General features: G+C 41.1%; 1 protein-coding gene across 2 annotated transcripts; it reads left to right on the top strand.

Moving 5' to 3' along the window:
• The first annotated feature begins 600 nt into the window (after positions 1-600).
• On the top strand, positions 601-19,293 carry xirp2b (xin actin binding repeat containing 2b). Of its 2 annotated transcripts, none has more exons than XM_020090101.2 (9): positions 601-763; positions 3,497-3,658; positions 4,249-4,377; positions 5,037-5,126; positions 5,388-5,445; positions 5,549-5,637; positions 7,123-16,612; positions 17,595-17,725; positions 17,895-19,293. In XM_020090101.2, the coding sequence occupies exons 2-8, from the start codon at positions 3,608-3,610 to the stop codon at positions 17,684-17,686; spliced, it is 9,999 nt and encodes a 3,332-aa protein (XP_019945660.2). In that variant the 5' UTR covers positions 601-763; positions 3,497-3,607; the 3' UTR covers positions 17,687-17,725; positions 17,895-19,293. The 2 variants fall into 2 exon arrangements, with proteins under 2 accessions (XP_019945660.2, XP_019945659.2); XM_020090100.2 differs by having other exon boundaries at positions 602-763; positions 7,123-16,636.
• The last annotated feature ends 123 nt before the right edge of the window (positions 19,294-19,416 follow it).

Raw genomic sequence — 19,416 nt, 5'->3', positions numbered from 1 at the left:
GTGTAGATGCCTGACAGGCATGTCACCTCCCCAAACACTGGCTTCCACGAGATACCAGAGCCAGGCCGGCGCCACTGTCTCCAGCTGGGCCTGAACAAGATGAGCTGGCGAGCTCTTCCACGCTCTGAGGTGTCTCCTGTCGTATTTACGGCCCCTTTGACCCCTCTCAACAAATAGCATTACATCACTGACCTCATTCCAAACCAAATGCAAAGCACAGCACACGGCACAACCACATTTCACCACATTTTTCTGTCACTTCACACCTGCCCCACATCCACTTTGCGCTGCTTCAGGATTAGCAGAAGTATAGAGAATAATGAGAGATTATCGGAGTACTTGGATTTGTATGTGCATAATTTGGCATATCATGACAGGTGGTAACAGCTGCTGGAGTATGCGGTGCACTCCGACGGGGGACGTGATGATGAAACCAGGGTGGCCTGATTTATTAGTACACAAGCATCTGCAGGGGAGTCACAGGAAGTATTTCCATATGGATTTTCTGGGGACTTGACATGGGAGGCACAGACTCCTCGCTCTCTAAAAAAAACGCCCAGGCCAATCTTCTGTGAGTGGGCGGGGGGGTCTAAAATAAAATCAGCTGTCACTGTCTGCTCGGTGGACAGAGGTGGACACGTAGTTCTGGAGCTGGTCTCCAACGCTGGGATTTGCTTTTGGATTTGGGAAGACCAGGCTCCGTGGCCTTGGTGTGGGATTCTACCTGCTGAGCTCATAGATCTTTATAATTCACTACATCCTGGTAGGTAACGAATACTCTCAACTCAGCAGTTGAGTCTTTGTGCCGACTGGATTGTTATACAAGTATGTGAATGATATTGGCTTTTTAAATGATGTTTTTATGTTACTACATTTACAATCAAAGGAAAAACATGGAACACAGAACAACATTTCTTTTGAATATCTTATGATTAAAAAAAAAAAACATGGACTGGCTCTGAATACTTGATTCTAAAAATTCATTAAGATTGTCCCCATGCATATCCACTAAAAATACCAGGATAAAATATAATCTTATGTTAGGCCTGCAGGGGATAAAACTGTGACTGAAACACTAAATTATCTGATTTTCTTCAGGGGGGCTTGAGGAGAGATTAGATTTATTCTATTAACAAATTTCAAATAGATGGAGTTCTGAGCTGCTGAGCTGTTTGTGCCAAGGCCAAGTACCTAGAGGCCTTGTGTCGCTCTACTTCCTTGTTGAAAGGAAAGCCATAAAATGAGGAATACATAAGAGGAATTATAAATAAAGGCACATATACAAGGATATCAATGCAGGATATCTTGGAAAGGAAGAGCCTTGACCTTCCAAGTTTCCTCTTTATTTCACTGAGAAACACGACCCTTCATGGTTAAGTTTAAAATAGGCTTGATTTATTTTTGCAGGTACATGGCGCCGAGATTACTTCACTTTCTTGTTATTTGAGCCCTCAACCCCCGACCTAACATGTCAGGAGATATCCTCAGACTGTTGACACATTTTTTTGGCTACAAAATTAAGGTCCAACCACAAACATTCACAGACTGTGCATCTATGTGCCCCCAAAACCTGAACAGAAATATGTCTCACTGAATGTTTTCCACCGGTAAAGTTTCACTGCTGAAATCAAAATTTGAACTTGTGGATATAAGTAACTGCTGAACTTGAAGTCTCTTAATTTAAGAGTTGGCAGAAATAATTCACCAATAGTTGCTATGAGATGTGTTATTGCCATGATACGATACAGCAGCATCAGCAGGTTACAACTAAAAGAGGCTCATACGCTCATCACTTATTGAATAGCTTATCACTTTCAACTATCTCGCTCAAATAAGTAATTGGATGTTTTGATTTGCAATTTTTTCAGTACTTTGACATTTAATATGCAGCCATTATGTCTGTCCCTTTGATTCCAAAAATAATATAAAAGTTGTTAAATATCATCTGACAGTTGTTGACATTTATCTTTGAATCACTTTAGTTGAATACAAAGTTAGTTCACTACAGAGCAAAGCAGAGCTGATTATCCTCGTGCTGTTAGTCTCCAGAGTAATCACTGGTCTCTTGAAGTTTGCAATGTTTTTTTTTCAACAACACAAAAGTCATATTTTATTATTTTATTTGCATCAGTGCGTGAGTGAATACTTTAAATTCACAAAGAGACGTAAATGTTGAGTCAGCAACTGGCTGGGTAAGACGTCTGTGGCTGTTGGAGGAGTTTATTGTCTCACTGACTGTTTTTGCAGCACATTAAAACACTCAGTGGGTTAATGAAAATATCCTTGTGGTTCTGGACTGCTGATGCTGCTCCAGACATAAATTCTCACTGAATTTAATTATGTCTAAAATGAAAATCCATATCACAGCTAATCCCACTTGCTTGATGATCACCTAAATCTGATGATACATTTCTATCTTAAGTGGAGATGCTGCCTAAAAGCAGAGTTTAAATAATGATGATTAATACAAGAAGTACAAATGTTTTTAAGTGGACAAAAGCTAGTGTGATCAGTGTTTTTGTGAAGGAAATTGACTAAAAAACACCAGAGGTTGACTGATATTGAAGGAATATGTTAGAAAGTCTTAAAAACTGAATCAGCTGAGCAGTTTCAGATGTTTACGTGTGGACCAATATTTTATCACCTCATATCTTTATCACTTACACAGCAGTAAATGAGAAAATCCCCTTTTAATAAATCCTCCACAGCTCTGAATAAATGTCAGGGGACAGATGTGTAATTGATTTAAATGACGTCCCTGTGGATCATTTTAAAAATGTCAACACAAGAGCACCGCCTGCACTGATGTATCACAGTGAAAGCATTGCTATGCCTCACACTTTGTTGCCTTTGCAAATGTATTTACAAACTAACCAAATCCAATATTTAATTCAAATTTAAAAATCAATAGTTTTTAACCACAAATTGGGGCTTTGGGGGCTTTTATTTAAAAAAAATATAGAATAATAACCATATGAGCCATGTTGTCTACCACATACCTATATTTCTAGATTTGTACTTGCAAACTGCTTAAAGGTTCAGTGTGTAGAATTTAGTGACATCTAGTGGTGAAGTTGTATGTTGCAGCTGAATACCCCTCACCTCACCCTACCCTTCCAAACAAGAGAGAACCTGAGGTAGCCTTCATGTCTCATAAAAACTCAACGAGGAGAGGACCTGATGTAAATATAAAGCATTAAAATATAAAGGTCCCATTCTATGATAAAGAAAACAACAGTTCATACTAATATATATGATCAAACACTAGTGAAAACATCATTAGGATTATTTTGTATTCAATTTCTGCCAATAGATCCCTTTCAACTCAATCTTACACACCTTTCAAATGGTGAGAACATTAAAGGTCCTGACAGTAGCAGTGCTTTCATTGTCTCCACATCAAAGTATATAGGGCTGCTTCGATAATTAGAGAAGATCTATAACACATGTGACAAGCGTTCTTACTGTTAAAGTTTACTGGCTATCTGTGCTGTAGCTGCTGGCAGTGCAGGTTTAACCAGGGCAGGACTTCCTGTAAGCTTTGAACCAGAGGAACCGGATTCACTCTGCGGACTCAGAGGTCATCCCACTGACCAACTGTGAGGCCATGTACCAGGCAGCTGTCTCCAAGCGAGCAGACAACACCATCCCCAGCGGGGTATTTACGCTCGTGCATGGATTTGGTATTGCTATGACACGTACTACAATTAGAGCTCTGCCTGCACTGAGAAGAAAACTTGCCAACATGTTATAAGCCAACCCTCAGTGCTAATTATATCAGTTTGTTTTCTTTCTTGGTGTATATGTTGTGGGGGAAAGTCTCTACCTGAGCATCTAGTGCAGCACAGTAGCTGAACTACTCTGAGAAGGTATTATCACCATTATTGTTGGTGCCATCATGCAGTTATTAGTGGAGCTGATGACAGTTTTGAAGCAGGGAAAAGGGGGTGAGCGATCTTGCATGTACATGTATAAATAGAGGAGGAAACATGAGACTCCCCTCACAGGACAGAATATAGAGAGATGGTGTGGACAACATATAGAGTATAACATATTGTTGGCTTTGCTCTAAAGAGCTTGCGCAATCTCTAATGTCAATTTGAAGTTTCTGCATTTGTGTGTCTGCAGAAAGAAATTTGACAGCAGTCTGAGCTGCATGCACACAGCAAAGACCGGCCCTCGCAGCATCTGTGTGTTTTCAGGTCACAAAGAAGTGGAGGCAGCTAATAATATTTCCTGCTTCATTAGGTCATGGAGGAATCGGAGGTCTGTTCCCTGCCTGTGGAATTCGCCAGTGTGAGGAAACAATTTGAGACCCAGGAAACAGCAACATCACACAATGTAACCCAGTTCCATTTCCATCACAGAACTGTGCAGGTACATATTAGAACGCAGTGTCTATATACCTTCATCAGCCTGACACTAACAGCATGAAAGAGGTGACTGTGGGTAAATGGGTGTATTGTTTTTTCCTACCTGAGCTGGTTTCTATTTGCTCCATTTAGCTTTTCATCTGCATCACTGCATTGGGAGCTTTGCAAGGAACAATTCGACTTATTGCTCCAATAACCTAACAGAACAAAAGTTTATGCATTAATGTTACAGACAATACTAGAGACTTCTAATAGCTTTCATGAAAAACCTCCAGGGTGCTTCCATAACACTTGCACTGTAGCTCCGTTGGGTTGAACTGAACAAAGCAGTGGAAAAGAATTCATTATTTCAGGCTTTTGGTACAGTGTGAGTGAACAGCTTGGCACATTCTTTGACATCCTGCCTCCATCTGTGATTAGTCATCTCGAACCGCAGCGAGCAATCCAACATTGTCTCTGCATGGTATTCAGTCATGTACTATGAAGCTTTGGCTGTTGGAGTAAATTGTAGTGGAGTGAACTCACATCTGTGGCTATGACAAGGTGCAGTGGTGATGTGTGAAATGAAACAGCGGGAGTCGTTTGCGTGAAAACCGAGTTTGTGCGGCGCAAATGCATTATTTCTTCACCGTGTATGAAAACCCGCCGTCTTCATCTGTACAGGGGACGTCAAAGTCGGAGGTGACGGTGTCGAGCGGCAGCAGGCAGGTCGTCCCAGGTTGTCAGCAGGCCAACTTCAACCAGGAGACGATGGTACTGAACGCTTCCCGCCACTGTGTTTCTGCAGCCGTGTCTTTGATAATGAGCTTGACAGTTTGATAACCTTGTTGAGAAAAACTGTAGCAGACTGCAATCAATCCATTTTGTGTGATTAATGTTTGTGTAGGAGTGAACATTCTGGCCTCGGATTAAAAACACTAAATGAGAACATGGGCAACACTTGAAGGGTGTAGCTGATTAGTTCAATTTCTTTACTTGATGATGCAAAACTTTTTCATTAATTTACACACACAGGTGTCATACAGCAACAGTAACCTGTCATCCAGTTATGAAAACCATCAAGATGAAACAGGTAGGTTGTTTCTTTTCCTTTGGATATTTGTATCTTCTGCCATAAAGATTGTCACTGCAAATTGAAGGTCTCCCTTTTTACTCATGATTGTGCTTATTTTTAGAAGAGGACTTTCCCAGGTACACGACGAAAGAACTGAGGGATCGCTTTGAAAGAACAATAGAAGAAGCTGCTCCTCCCAAACCAGTCAAAGTAAGCCTTTCAGTTTTGCTCGAGTTAGGGAAATACAGAGAACAGTTTTTTATTTAGGGAATTTAAGATACTGTATATATTATTTAAAGTTAAAATCTGTCATTTTTGTCCCTGGTTTACTTGCGGTAACAGCAAGTGCAGTTTAAAGTTTAACTTCAAGTTTTATCTTAAGTGTCAATGCCTGGAAATTCAAAACATGCCCCGCAGAGGGAGGTGGGGCTAAAGAAGTCATGATGTAGAGACATTGCAAACAGTTCACTCTACATAGGCAGGCCACTGAGTGGCATATAACCCGTATATATGTGATAATAAAACCAGCATTGATGTGTTTCATCAACTAACAGTTGTGTAATTTAGTTTACTGCACAAAAAACACGTTTAAATGTGCAGTATCACTTTAATAATGCAGCAAACATCTCAAAACATGTTTTCTCCTCAAAAATACAGCAGAAGAGCAGCTGGTGTATGTGTTCAGAGTGCAGCCAAACAAACTGAAATTCTTTTAGTAAATAATTTAAATCATGATCTGATTTCATGCTGCAGACAGTAGTATTACACATATTGGGGCAAAATAAAGTTAGTCACCTTGCTAAGGAGTTAGAAGTGTGCCGCCTGTTTGCAACTCTTCATCCTACAACTCACAGTGGTTGCTCCGTGTTGTTCCTGTACTTCCTGCAGTATTAAAACCAAACCAATGTCAAAACAAAAAAAGCCCGCATTCAGTGTTGACGTTAACTTTACTGATGAATAAACTGTATTTCCTGTTCCTGCTTCACAATGAAAGCGAACCAACGTTTTGCCAGTTTAACACTCTAAATTGGAAGCAGCTGCAGCAGAAGCTGATCCGTTTGCATTGCAGTAATTTAATACACCACTGTATTATGTGTCGAATGAACAGTAACACCAGTTTACATACATGCATTGTTTCCTCCCTCATGCATGTGAAGGCAAATTGAATCCAATCTGGTAGTCATGGACAGTGATTGGCTATCACTGAAAAATACTACTCATATTTCAAGTCTTCATAAAAATCTAAAGGATTATAACTTTAATTCATCCCATTGATTTATCTGTTTGTGACTGCAAAAAACATAATCAGCAACTTGTCATTACAGGCATATCCATTTGCACTAAATATTCAATGTTATGTACTCAATATTGTATATATTTCATATTTTATATTATTTTTCATTTTACTCTTATATGCTATATTTCTACCTTTTACTTGGAGCAATTGTAACAAACCAAATTTCTCCCTGGGATCAATAAAGTATTCTGATTCTGATTATTCATACAGTAGCATTAACCTTGGACTAGCAGGTGTTTTTATGTGTAACATTATTTATATTATATGATGTCAATTTTGTACTCAATCTGCTAGTGTTACAACAAGGTGACTTGTAAAGCACATATAGCTCTGCCTGGGAGTGGTGTGATAGACTTATTGGGATTTATGCATAAATATGGTTTTTGTTCCTTAAAAAGATTGGACGTGACATCAATCGTGCTAAGTGGTCCTCAAATGTGACACAGAACCACGCCTTGAGTTGTGAGGTCTATGAGACGTCTGCTGCTGAAGCGAGAGAAGATACAACAGCTGCATTGATGGATTATGAAGACTTCCCACCCCCACCGGCTGAGGATTCAGACTATCTTCCACCCCCACCCCCTGACTTACTACAAATGCCATTAGACAATCATAATATTCAAGAAGGCCATTACTCACCCGAGCCTCCAGAGCCAGCAAACCCCAAATACCAACTAAACAGAGAGGCTTATGTCAAGCAGAAGAATATGTCAGAGCTGAAACGTCTTTACAAACACATTCATCCTGAGGTTCGCAGAAATATTGAGAAAGAGTACTTCAGTGAAAACAATGAAACCGAGATCAGCCAGTTAGACAGCCAAGAGTACACGTACGAGGATGACGGTGCTAGTCCAGATGAAATGAACGATGAAGAATATGGGGAGTGGGAGGAGATTCTTCCAGGTGAGGTGCAGAACATGCGTTGGATGTTTGAAAATAAGCCGCTGGACACCATCAAAGATGAAACTCTCGATGAGGAAGATGACGACAAGAAAATAACTCAACAGGAAATCATTCTGGGCAAAGATGTGAGACGCACAGCTTGGATGTTTGAGACAAAGCCGATAGATGAGCTGGGTTCACAAAACACCAACACCACAGAATATAGAAATAAATTCAACAAATTTGACAAAGGAGATGTGCGTGCTGCAGCGTGGCTGTTTGAAACCCAAACTATGGACACTCTGAACAAAATGCGTAAGGAGGAGGATTTAACTAAAGAGGTCGTTTTCACTGAAGAGGATGGAAATGCCACCATTTACATGATTGACAATAAGTACATGGAAAGCCTGGGGCACACTGAGACCATTGACGAGAGCCACCTGCTGAGTCTGAGGGCAGTGTTGGAGGAAATTAACGGAGACGTGAAAACTGTAACAAGTACATTTGACACACAGTTCAAATGCATAATTATGGGACAATCAAGCCAGATGTTGGAGATTAAGTCTGTGCGCAAGATTGAAACCGAATTGGAAAACTCCATTGCATCGCGCTGGCTTTTTGACACCCAACCCCTGGACATGACAAACAGAGAGCCTACACCTCTGAAACTTGTATGTAGTCTTTCCATGGAGGACAGCAATAAGGGAGACTGGGGCAGGTGGCTGTTTGAGATAAAGACGCTGAATTCCTTCAATGAGTGGGAAAGCTCACAGATGGAGAAGGAAGAGGTCATTGGAACTGATGTGCGCAAACACTGCCTGGTGTTTGAAACCCAGCCAATGGATTCTCTGAAGGATGACTCCAACGCCAGACCTCAGGGTGTCGAAGAAATTATTGGAGGCAATGTTAGATCAGCGAGGAACTTTTTTGAAACCAGCCCTCAAGTAGCCAGGAAGAATTGCTCGGAAGTAGGAAAACTTAAAAAGGCAGCAGTAAGTGAAGAAATTAAAGGGGATGTGAGACACCAAAAGTGGCGCTTTGAGAGTCAACCTCTAGAGCACATAAGAGAGGAAAAGAAGGAGGTTACACGAACCGTTAATATTGAGGATGACCTCACGCAGGAGGATGGCACAAGCTGCAGGGCAGATGTGCGTAAGAATTGCTGGGTATTTGAGACGCAGCCAATGGATACTTTAAAAGATGGTTCAAATACTCAATCTTTGACAAAAGAGGAAATAATCGCAGGTAATGTGAGATCAGCCAGAAATTATTTTGAAACAATTCCAGATGAGGAGTTGAAAGAGCTCGCAGAGGTGGGCAAACTTAAAAAAGCAGTAGCACTGGGTGAGGAAAAGGGTGATGTGAGACATCAGAAATGGAGATTCGAAAGCCAACCCTTGGAACAGATTAGAGAGGAAAAGAAGGAAGTCGTTCGAACAATCGACCTGGAGGAAATTGATAAAGTGGATGTGTTGAACTACAAACATATCTTTGAGAGCACAGATTTAAACTGGAGAGATGAATCACAAAAGATCCTCATTGAGGGTGCGCAATCTGGGTCTGTGAAATCCAATAAAAACCTTTTTGAGTCTTCTCAACTTTACGCCATGCAAGACAGCTCAGGCCACTTTCATGAGGTGAGAACAGTGCGCCGTGAGGAGGTTGTAAAAGGAGACGTGACAACGTGCAAGTGGATGTTTGAAACCCGACCAATTGACCAGTTTGATGAAAGCATGGATAGATACCAAATTATCAAAGGTATTTCCAAACAAGAAATTGAATCTGGTGACGTTAAAACTGCAAAGTGGTTGTTCGAAACGCAGCCTCTCGATGCTATTAAGTACTTCAGCAATATTGAAGATGAAGAAAATGTGGAGACAAGTACAAAACATGATGTCGTGAAGGGCGATGTGAAAACCTGCAAGTGGCTATTTGAGACAAAACCGATGGACATCCTCGTCGAAAGAGCTGAGTTAAAGGGTGAAACTGAGGCTGAAGAAATGCGCAAGGGAGACGTTAAAACCTGCACATGGCTCTTTGAGACACAAGCACTTGATACTATCCATGACGAGACAGAGACAGTTCTGAAAACATGCACAGTCAATCAAGAGGACATTCGAGGGAAGGATGTGAGAACGGCTTGTTTTCTCTTTGAGACAGAGAAACTGGAGAACCTCGCCGGGGAGGAGACGGATTCTTTCAAGCGTGTCACTGAGATTGACATCACGTCTGGAGATGTTTCAAAGATGAAGTATGTTTTTGAAAACCAAACCTCAGATATCATGACTTCAACATCTGATGAAGTGATGCAACAGCTCAAGAGAGTTCAGACTGAGGATATACAAAAAGGAAATGTGGGGACCTGCAAATGGCGCTTTGAAAACCAATCCATTGATACATTACACGATAGCCAAGAAGAATCGATAAGCCGCACAGTAAATGATGTACAAGGCGGAGATGTAGATAAAGGCCGCTTAATTTTTGAGACATACTCATTGGATAAAATCCACGAGGTGTCGGCCGAAACTGACACCGAGCTGATGAAAATACAAAAGATTGTTTGCGACAAAGATGAGAAAGGTGATGTGAGAAATTACACCATGATGTTTGAAACTCAACCCCTTTATGCAATTCAAGACAAAGAGGGCCATTACCACGAGGTTACCACTGTCACGAGTGAGGAGGTAACACGAGGAGATGTAGTGGGAAGCCGGTGGTTGTTTGAAACCAAGCCTCTCGATGCCATCAAGGACACAGATGAGATTTATGTTATAAAATCTGTCACACAACAGGATGTGCAAAAAGGAGATGTCACCTCTGCCAAGTGGAAATTTGAGACACAACCTCTTGATAGGATTGCTGAAGAAAAGAAGGCATTAATAAAGACTGTAGATGACATTCAAGGCGGTAATGTCAGGATGAATAAAAACCGTTTTGAGTCTGATGCTTTGTCACAGGAGTCCGTTAGAACGGTAAATGTAAGTGAAATACAAAAAGGTGATGTTAGGACTGCGAAATGGAGATTTGAAACCGAATCAATTGATAAAATAAGGAGCATGAGTTCTGAAAATCTTATTGAAACTGTTAAAAAGGAGGAGGGTGCAAAGGGAGATGTTAAACAGTCAGTCTGGCTCTTTGAGAAAAATCCTCTTGACCACATTAAAGAAGCAGATGAGGATGTGGAGACAACCATCACTCAAGAGGAGATTCCCAAAGCAGATGTGAAGACAACGACATGGCTCTTTGAAACGACACCAATTGATGACTTTAATGAGACCAAAATGGAGAGGAGTGAAATTCTGGGGAAGAGCGTCAAGGGAACACTTGAGGAGCTTTATAGTCAGGAAATGGTGAAGTCGAAGGGAATACTCATTGAAGCTGATGAAGTTGGCGATGTAAGGATGGCAAAGTACCAGTTAATGAATAAGCAGGCTCCAGAGATTCAACGAGAGGACGTCATCAGGGGAGATCTACAGACTATTATGATGAACCTACTGAACAGACAGGAAAGAAATGAGCAGCAGATCATCATAGATTCAGAGGAAAAGGGCAATATTAGTTCAACAATGCAGCAGCTATTAAGCCAAGAGAGGGACAGCACTACTGAAAGGGAGGAAATATTACGAGGGGATATTCGGGAAGCTATAAACAACCTTTTCAGTGGGGATGGGTCAACTAAACACGGAATACTCATCCAGGAGGATGAAAAAGGAGACGTACAGATGACAATATATTCCCTTCTCAATCAACTAGAGAATGTCAATGTTGAAAAAGAAGACATTGTAAGAGGTGATATAAAGAGCACCCTCCAAAAACTGTCCAGCTCTGACAAGACCGATCAGGGTGTGAAGATAAAGGTGGATGATATTGAAAAAGGAAATGTCAACTTTTACTCCACATGCATTGAATCTGGGGCACTTGACTATCTTAAACAGCTCCATTTAGGACCTGATGAGACGTTAATTGAGAGAGAAGAAAAAGAGAAGATCGTCGGAGGTGACATCAAGGGCACAAAACTAATCCTTAGTCAAAATCAAATGCAAATTGAGCGCACAGTAGAGGATGTGACACCTGGTGATGTTCACAACACAGTTAAAGTCTTCATGACAGAGCCAACCATAGAGAGACTCCAAAAAGAGGAGATCGTCAAAGGTGATTTAAGGGCTGCTTTGAATTCGCTCTCTGAATCCGTGAATCAGACAGTTGTTGTGGAGAAAGAGGAGGTGGTTAAAGGCAACATACCGAAAACTCTGCGGTGTCTGGAGAAGGCTCAGAAGCACTACAAGGAGGTGGATAAGCCAGACATCGTACCAGGAAATATCAGGGGGGCTAAGAGATCGCTTGAGAAATCAGCAACATCTAAAATTAAAGTTGATGTTGAGGATTTGGTTTCTGGAGATGTGAAGGCCACGCTGAAATCTCTGGAGCTGGCAAAGCAAACTGTGCGGGAAGTTGAAAAGGAAGAAATTGTGAGGGGTGACATTCACACAGCAATGCAAAACCTGCACGATGCCTCCAGTGAAAGGATAACGTGTCAGCAGGAAATAGATGTGCAGGGAGACATCAGAGGGACCATTCAGCTCTTAATGGAGTCTCCACCTTCACCGAGGATGCAAAGAAGCCCGAGCTTTGAGGGTGACGTAAAGGGTGATGTCAAGATGTCAATTAAGTCATTATATGAGATGCAGGAGCAAACCCAGCTGGAGAAAGAAGAGGTGATAAAGGGTGATGTTAAAGGCACTATTAAATCTCTATTGCAAACAGCGCAGCGGGAAACTCAACCCAAAGTCAGGCATGGCGCATACAGAAGAGTTCGAGTCAAGCAGAGCCTTCCAGTTAAAAACCTGAATGTTGATGCACAGAGGAACATACAAAAGTTAAGAACAGCTAATGTTGTTGAAACATCAACATCCTTTAATGAAACTGAAGCTGTTGGAGCAAAGACTTGTACTGTGGAACAGTCTTCTCAGCAATCAACAACTGTGGTGGAGCATAAAACTATTACTCAAAATCATGGCATCAAAACAGTGAAGACAGAGTTTCGTAATCTAAAATCTAACCCAAAGGGAATGATAAAACAAGACAAAACCAGAGTGAAAACTGATGTTTACATCTTAAAACAACAAGTGCCAGAGCCTGATCTACCTCTCCCACCTCCACCTCCTCCAGTAGTAGACACTGACCTTCCTCCTCCTCCTCCCACTCCTCCTCCTCCCTCTGTTGATTCTGACATTGATCAGCTTCCTCCTCCACCACCACCCCTCACCAGTGAGCAGGACCTCCTCCCACCTCCTCCATCTCAAGAAGAACTGGAGAGTATGCCAGCACAGGCAATTCACCCTTCACCAGCCAAAGCAAAAAAGATGACGGTGAAAAAAGTGAAAGCTCCGGCTTTACACCCAGTCCCGAAACTGGAGCCTAAAGTAGAGATCAGCAAAACACAAAAGGTGGAGGTTACATCAGAGAAAAAGGTAGAAATGAGCCAAAGTCAATCAAAGACAACAACACATACGTCAAAGACTGTCTCATATGAAATTCCTCCACCGCCACCTGAGTCACCACGACCATTACAGAAAGTTTATATTGCTCCTGTGAAATTCACCCCTCCGTCTTCTCCTCCTCCCCACATGAGAGGGAAAATGACTAAATTCACCCCTCCGTCTTCTCCTCCTCCCCACATGAGAGGGAAAATGACTAAATTCACCCCTCCGTCTTCACCTCCTCCCCACATGAGAGGTAAAATGACTAAATTCAACACTGCTCTGATAAAAGCAGAAGAAAAGTTCCGGAAGCTGAGAGACGAAAACACACCCCCAACCACTCCAACCCCCACTTACATACATGACTCAGTTACTGCAGCTCTTGAGATGCTTTCCAACGAAGACATAGAGCAGTTCAATACCAAAACATCAGAAATCACAAAGCAGCAAGCTGATAAGACAGCTCTGGATGTTCATTCAGACTTACTACCATGTGATTTATCCAAGTATGTTGTAAGTACCATCCATGGCAATGTCAGTGCCAGTCAGGAAAAAATGCTCAGTGATTCTATGATTATATCCAATGCTCAACAGCAAATTGTCTCTGATGAGACTTCTAAGGTTGTCTCCATTCAAAAGACTTCAGTGAGACAACAGATGCATACAACATCACAGAAAACAGTTTCCGTTTCCTCCAGTCAATCTGCAGTGTCTGTCATTACTGACAAAGTCCACACCATGAATACTAAAGTTGCAAAAGCAGAAAACATGACTGCTGATAGAAAGGAGTCTGAGAATCAGAAAACAAAGGGGTCCAACAAATCTGAAGATGAAAGGGAAGGCGAAATGCCTAAACTTGAACTTTCTGTCACTGCTAAAGAAAATGTAAAATCAAGCAAATCACAATCTGAGAGCAAGAAGAATACAGACAATACAGCTCCCAAATTAACCACTAACCTTCCCAATCAGTCCTCCAAAAAAGAAAATGTCACTACAGACAAACATGTAAAGGAGTCAAAATCACCACAACGTGAAAACAAAAAGAAAAATGATCACTCTCCTACCAAAAGCCAAGACAAAGTTTCTGATCAGCCAGTGCAAACAGAAAAGACAGTTGCCAACGCAAATGGAAAAACAGGCAAACAAAACCAAAAGGTGAAAAAGAACAACAAACAAGAAAAGCAAGTAGAGACAAAAATGTTGCATGAGAGTGAGAAACAGAGAGTTTCACAAGAAGTGAAGGTGGAAACTACAGGGGTGAAAGTGATCAGTGGAAAGACAGAATTAAAACTGGGAATTAAGAAAGTCACTGCCTCTCCTGCTCCTGTCTCAGCGCTTGCTGCTTCTGAGATCATAACAAACAGCCAACTAGAAACTCCAACTCCCACAAAGAAGAAAAAGAAGTCCAAAAGGTCTAAAGGGGGATCACCACCAGGTCAAAGTAAAGATGTTTCCACAGAATCAAAGGTAGAAGCTACAGAAATCAAGAACGTTACATCACATCAAACTCAGGACACAATTGCAGTTGCCCAAATTCACAAAAGTTTAAAGGAAGAGCACATGCAAGTCGTGAGAGAAGTAATTGCTGCAGACCATCAGAACTCCCAGAAACTAAAAGGGATTCAAAAAGACGTGAAGGCATCTGAAAAGAAGATAGGAGTGACACTTCTTCAGCAGAGCGTGGAGGAACCACAAGAAGAAAGTAGGAATGTCCCAATTACAGTGATAGGCGAGTCAGAACAAACTCAGTTGGCTAAGTCCACAACTGGGAGAACAGATGGGGAGTCTCAAAGGCGAGGGGTCCAAGTGTTAATCTCTCACATCACAGAGCTACAAAGAAAAAATGAATCTAAATCTTTAAAGACTCTGCTCAGTGCAGTCCCAGATTGGCTCATAAGTCCAGAGAGAAAATGTGAACTGGAGGGATCTGTGGTGGAAAGTGATGCACATAGAAATGAAGAAATTCTCTCATGTGTGAGGAAACTAGCCGAAGCTAAATTAATGCATCTAGAAGATAATGAGACAATGGAGAAGCAAGAATGTGAGCCAGTTTCTGAGAAGGCTATTTCTAGTGGGACAACACAGAGAATTTCCAAGATCAGTGTTGGTTCTGCCAAAATTGAGAACCAAATAACTAAAAAGACTTCTCAAGAAAGAAGGAGGGAAGAAGTGAGTCAGTTCAAGTCTGTCGACTTGCGTGCTCCTTCGCCATTACTGAGGATGCGTTCTCCCTCGCCAACATTTATCACTATAGAATCCACACGAAGAACCAACTCACCCCAGAGGGTAACCCCATCACCTACCCTGCTGCACAGGCCTCCCACACCTCCCACGCCACCACCTCGTAGGTGTGACACACCAACATCACGCCTCACTAGAATCACACCTTCTCCAACTTTCGACAGAGCAGAAAATTTGGCTCGTCTTAAAGACACAACAGCCAAGCTCTCACGTGGCGTCACCCCACCACCCCTTCTTTCTCCACAGCAGATATCAGAGAAGAAGTCAGAGATTGTGGAACCGCCTGCATCATTCCATCGGCAAATCAAAATTGAGTCCCAAGTTGGGGAGGCTCAGACTTTGACAGCGAATGAAACACAAAGTGAGTCTGAGACTCAAGCACCATTGTGTCCATTTAACCCAGATCTTGAAGAAGATTCAGAGCCATCATCTGCATCTGTCAAAGAAAAGAGAGAGTTTTTTGAAGAGGCTCAAAAGGCTGAAATTAAAAAGACCTATGTGCGGAAGGAGCCCATTGCTATACTTGAGCGACTGGGCCCTGACATGGAGGAGAGTATAGCAGAAAATAAGAACAAAGAAAAGGATGAGCTTCCCAGAGCAGAATTGTCTGGTCTTGTAAATAAATTTGAATCATCAGAAGAGAAAATGTATTTCAAAAAAGAGCTTATCCCACTCAAAGAGCGGCTTCACAATGATACTGAAGGAACAGATTGTGACGAAGAGAAAGTAGACATCCTGGAGCAGGGAATGCCAAGTTTTGACATCCAGGCTATTAAAAATGTTTTTGAACTGGGTGAGCTAAGTTCCTCTTTCAGAGAGGAGAAAAAGGATCAGGAGGAGCCTGAGTCAAGTCTGAGGGAAACAACAGCAGACACTTCAAAGCGGGAAAGGCCTCAAGAGACCAGGGGAGGCTCACGGCAGAGCACCCCCCTCCCTCTCCAGAAACACGAGGCAGAAGCTGTGCCAGCAGAACCATCAGCCTTCTCTGAAACCAAATCAATCACAGAACATTTCTCCAATGTTAATGAGTTTGGTAATGAGGTCATCGGAACAAGGACGGCTGTCACCGAGCATTCAGAGAGTGCATCAACCCAACAGGTTCCTTTTTCCTACGCCGATGCAGTCAAAAAAAAAGCTGCAGCAGTGAGGCGAACAGAAACGTATGATGAAGATGCTACAGAGAAGTTGCTGAGGAATTTCCACAAAACATGGACGGAGAGTGAGACAGTTTTCAAGAGTCTTGGCTACACTGTTTCTGAAGAGACGACGGCACAAGTTCTATCAAGTGAGACAAGGATCATCTCATCTGGTAAAAAAACGAACAGCATGAAACAACAGAACTGAATGGCATGGACAATGGGTGGCTTTAATTTGAGTGTTTTCGTTTGTGCTGTATCGCAAAAGCAGAATTACCAATACTGTATATATACGTCGATTATGCAAGTGTGTCTGTACAATAAAAAGTGCTGGTACTAACCAACAAGATCAGGAGTCTTCAGCCATGCTAGCAGCTCTGTGATGCTGTGTGACACAGTTCTGTTCTCAGTACAAGCAAATGTGAACATACTAACATGCTGATGGTTAGAATGTCATCCTTAACTTCTTACTTTTGGAAGCTACTGTGCTAATATTTGCTAATTGACAAACCAAAAAGTAAACAGATGAGACATGCTCACGTGGCTAATTCAAAGTCAAATTATGTTTTGAGCAAATGCTGCGCTTTTTACCTTAGAAAGTTCATTTTTAACATTGGGAGCAACAATTTGACAAAGCAATCATATCACTAGATCATTCAAAAGAGCTTTTTCTGAAGCTTTCAATCACATCTCATGGTCCTCATCAGCATATGTAGTTTGCCGAGTTGCCATGGAGTTTTTCAAGGATGTTCTTTTCTCCTGAATACAAATGAAAGCCAATTACACCCAAATCCAGCAAACAACCTTGACTGGAGATGTGTGTTTACAATGTCTCATTCTACGACCAAATTGCAGTTGACAGATGCATGTATACAAGTATCTGTGAATATGGGAGTGAATAAAACTAAAACCTGAGGAATGATATCAACAGTTCCCCCTGACGACAGTTGCCATAGTTTACATGAATGAATGAGCATGTCATGCATTCTTTTGAATGCAACCATAATGTACTGTACTGCTTTGAAGATTAACCATAATAACTGAAATAAAAGCTGTGGCTTATTATTTATTGCATTGTGTGAAAAACAAATAAAAAAAATTTACTACTTGCATTTTATCTCTTTCAAACAGGCTCGAGTTCCGAAGTCGGAGCTATGCACACTGTGTCGGAGGAGAGTTTATCCAATGGATGCTCTAATAGTGGACAAAAAGAAGTACCATAAATCCTGTTTCTGCTGTGAGCACTGCAAAAATAAGTTAAGGTAAATGTGGCACTCATTCAAATAAATGCCCACAATAGACTATTTGAACATTCCCATATTCATTGGTTATTATCTTGGTGTTTTAATGACAGCTTAATTGTTCGAAAAACTATTTCATGCTTTTTATTTAATGAGACTCACAACAGAATTTTTTTCTCTCCTCTCATAGCCTAGGAAACTACGTCTCCCTCCATGGACACTTCTACTGTCTGCACCATTACAAACAACTCCTCAAGTCCAAAGGGAACCACGATAATGGACTTGGGCTGAAACCTCCCGCAGGAGGAGGTGGACCTATCCCCTCAGATGAGAAACTTGAATGGCGATATTCCATGAGCAGCATAAGTTCGGTAGACAAAACACACAGCGGTGAAAACGAAACGATGAAAACATTTGATGAAAACAAACTGCACTCTAACAAAATATCTGTAGTTTGGCCCCCACAGGCTGATCCCCCAAAGAAAGCCTTTAAAATAGAAGAAGACATTCAGCTAACTAAACCACAGTGGCCCCCTCCAGACAACTCCCCCAGGTCACCCAAACAACAGCATAGAAAGGCTGTTCCCAGAAGTATCCTTTGAAAGAAAAGTCACCAAAATATATGGTTTAGTCAAGTAAATACAAAGAAGCAGCACATAACGATAAATGGTAATAGAAAGACATATTACAGAACTGTCCCGGAGGCACATTTAAGGAAGTGTTTGGTTGAAAGTCTTGAAGTTAAGTGATTCAAAAGGGAACATGACGTAAAGATAAGATAAACTGTATCGTAGATGATCGTAGATGGTGTGAAAAGCAGGTTTTAATACTAAGTTTTAGAGAGATAGATGCGGTAAGTGGAAGAAGACGTGAAGTGGTGTGCCTTGAACTGACAGGCTGATGTGTAATTTTACATTCACATAATTCTATATATTTCTTTCCACTTAGTATTTGACACAAAATAATGAGATTTTCAAATTTGACAAAAAACAATATTGAAAAAGTCCTTGCACTGTGCTCTAATGGGCCTAATTACTTGATTAAAAAGGTAATTTTTCTCTTAAATAAAGAGAGTATGACAAATTTAGTAGGATAATTGTCAAATCATAATAGTATTTGCACTGAAAAAAAGATAAGAAATTTTCAAATATAATCTGCCCTCCCAGTTTCCTTTTCACCCCTTTTGTTTGAGTCTACCATTAATTGGTTAATTGTACAATTTAGTTATATTTTTTGTAACTGCATGGTGATGCTGTTCTGCTGTTGTATTATTTCATCAGGGCTTTTATCTTTTAACATATCAACATTTTTGCATTTGTCTTTTTAGCACCTGGTGTGCAGACTACTAAAAAGCATATTGGAATTATTTTATTTATAATATTGAAAGTATATAATATAAACCAGTGAATTGGTGGTAATCATGTTTGTTTTGGACATTTGTATCCTATTTTGAACGACAACTATTTTGCAATGAAGAATTTTATTTTTTAGACTAGACAGTTATAAGACAATTCCTGATTTTGTCATGCTGTCAGGCTGGTTCACTTTCTTTATTGCTGATCTAAGAGCAATAAAATGTATGAATGTCATTGTTTCATTTGTCTGTCTTTAAAAGTCTCTGGCCTACTTTATGCATTAGCATCAGTGTACTGTATGGGAACTGTTTACTGTCACTCCATCTCCAGAGTTCATCCATATCAAACACAAAGAGG

This window comes from Paralichthys olivaceus, chromosome 10 (genome assembly GCF_024713975.1).
Source record: "Paralichthys olivaceus isolate ysfri-2021 chromosome 10, ASM2471397v2, whole genome shotgun sequence".
In the NCBI taxonomy this organism is placed as follows: Eukaryota; Metazoa; Chordata; class Actinopteri; order Pleuronectiformes; family Paralichthyidae; genus Paralichthys; species Paralichthys olivaceus.
Note: the sequence above shows the minus strand (reverse complement) of the source record. Positions and strands in the feature narration are given on the sequence as shown.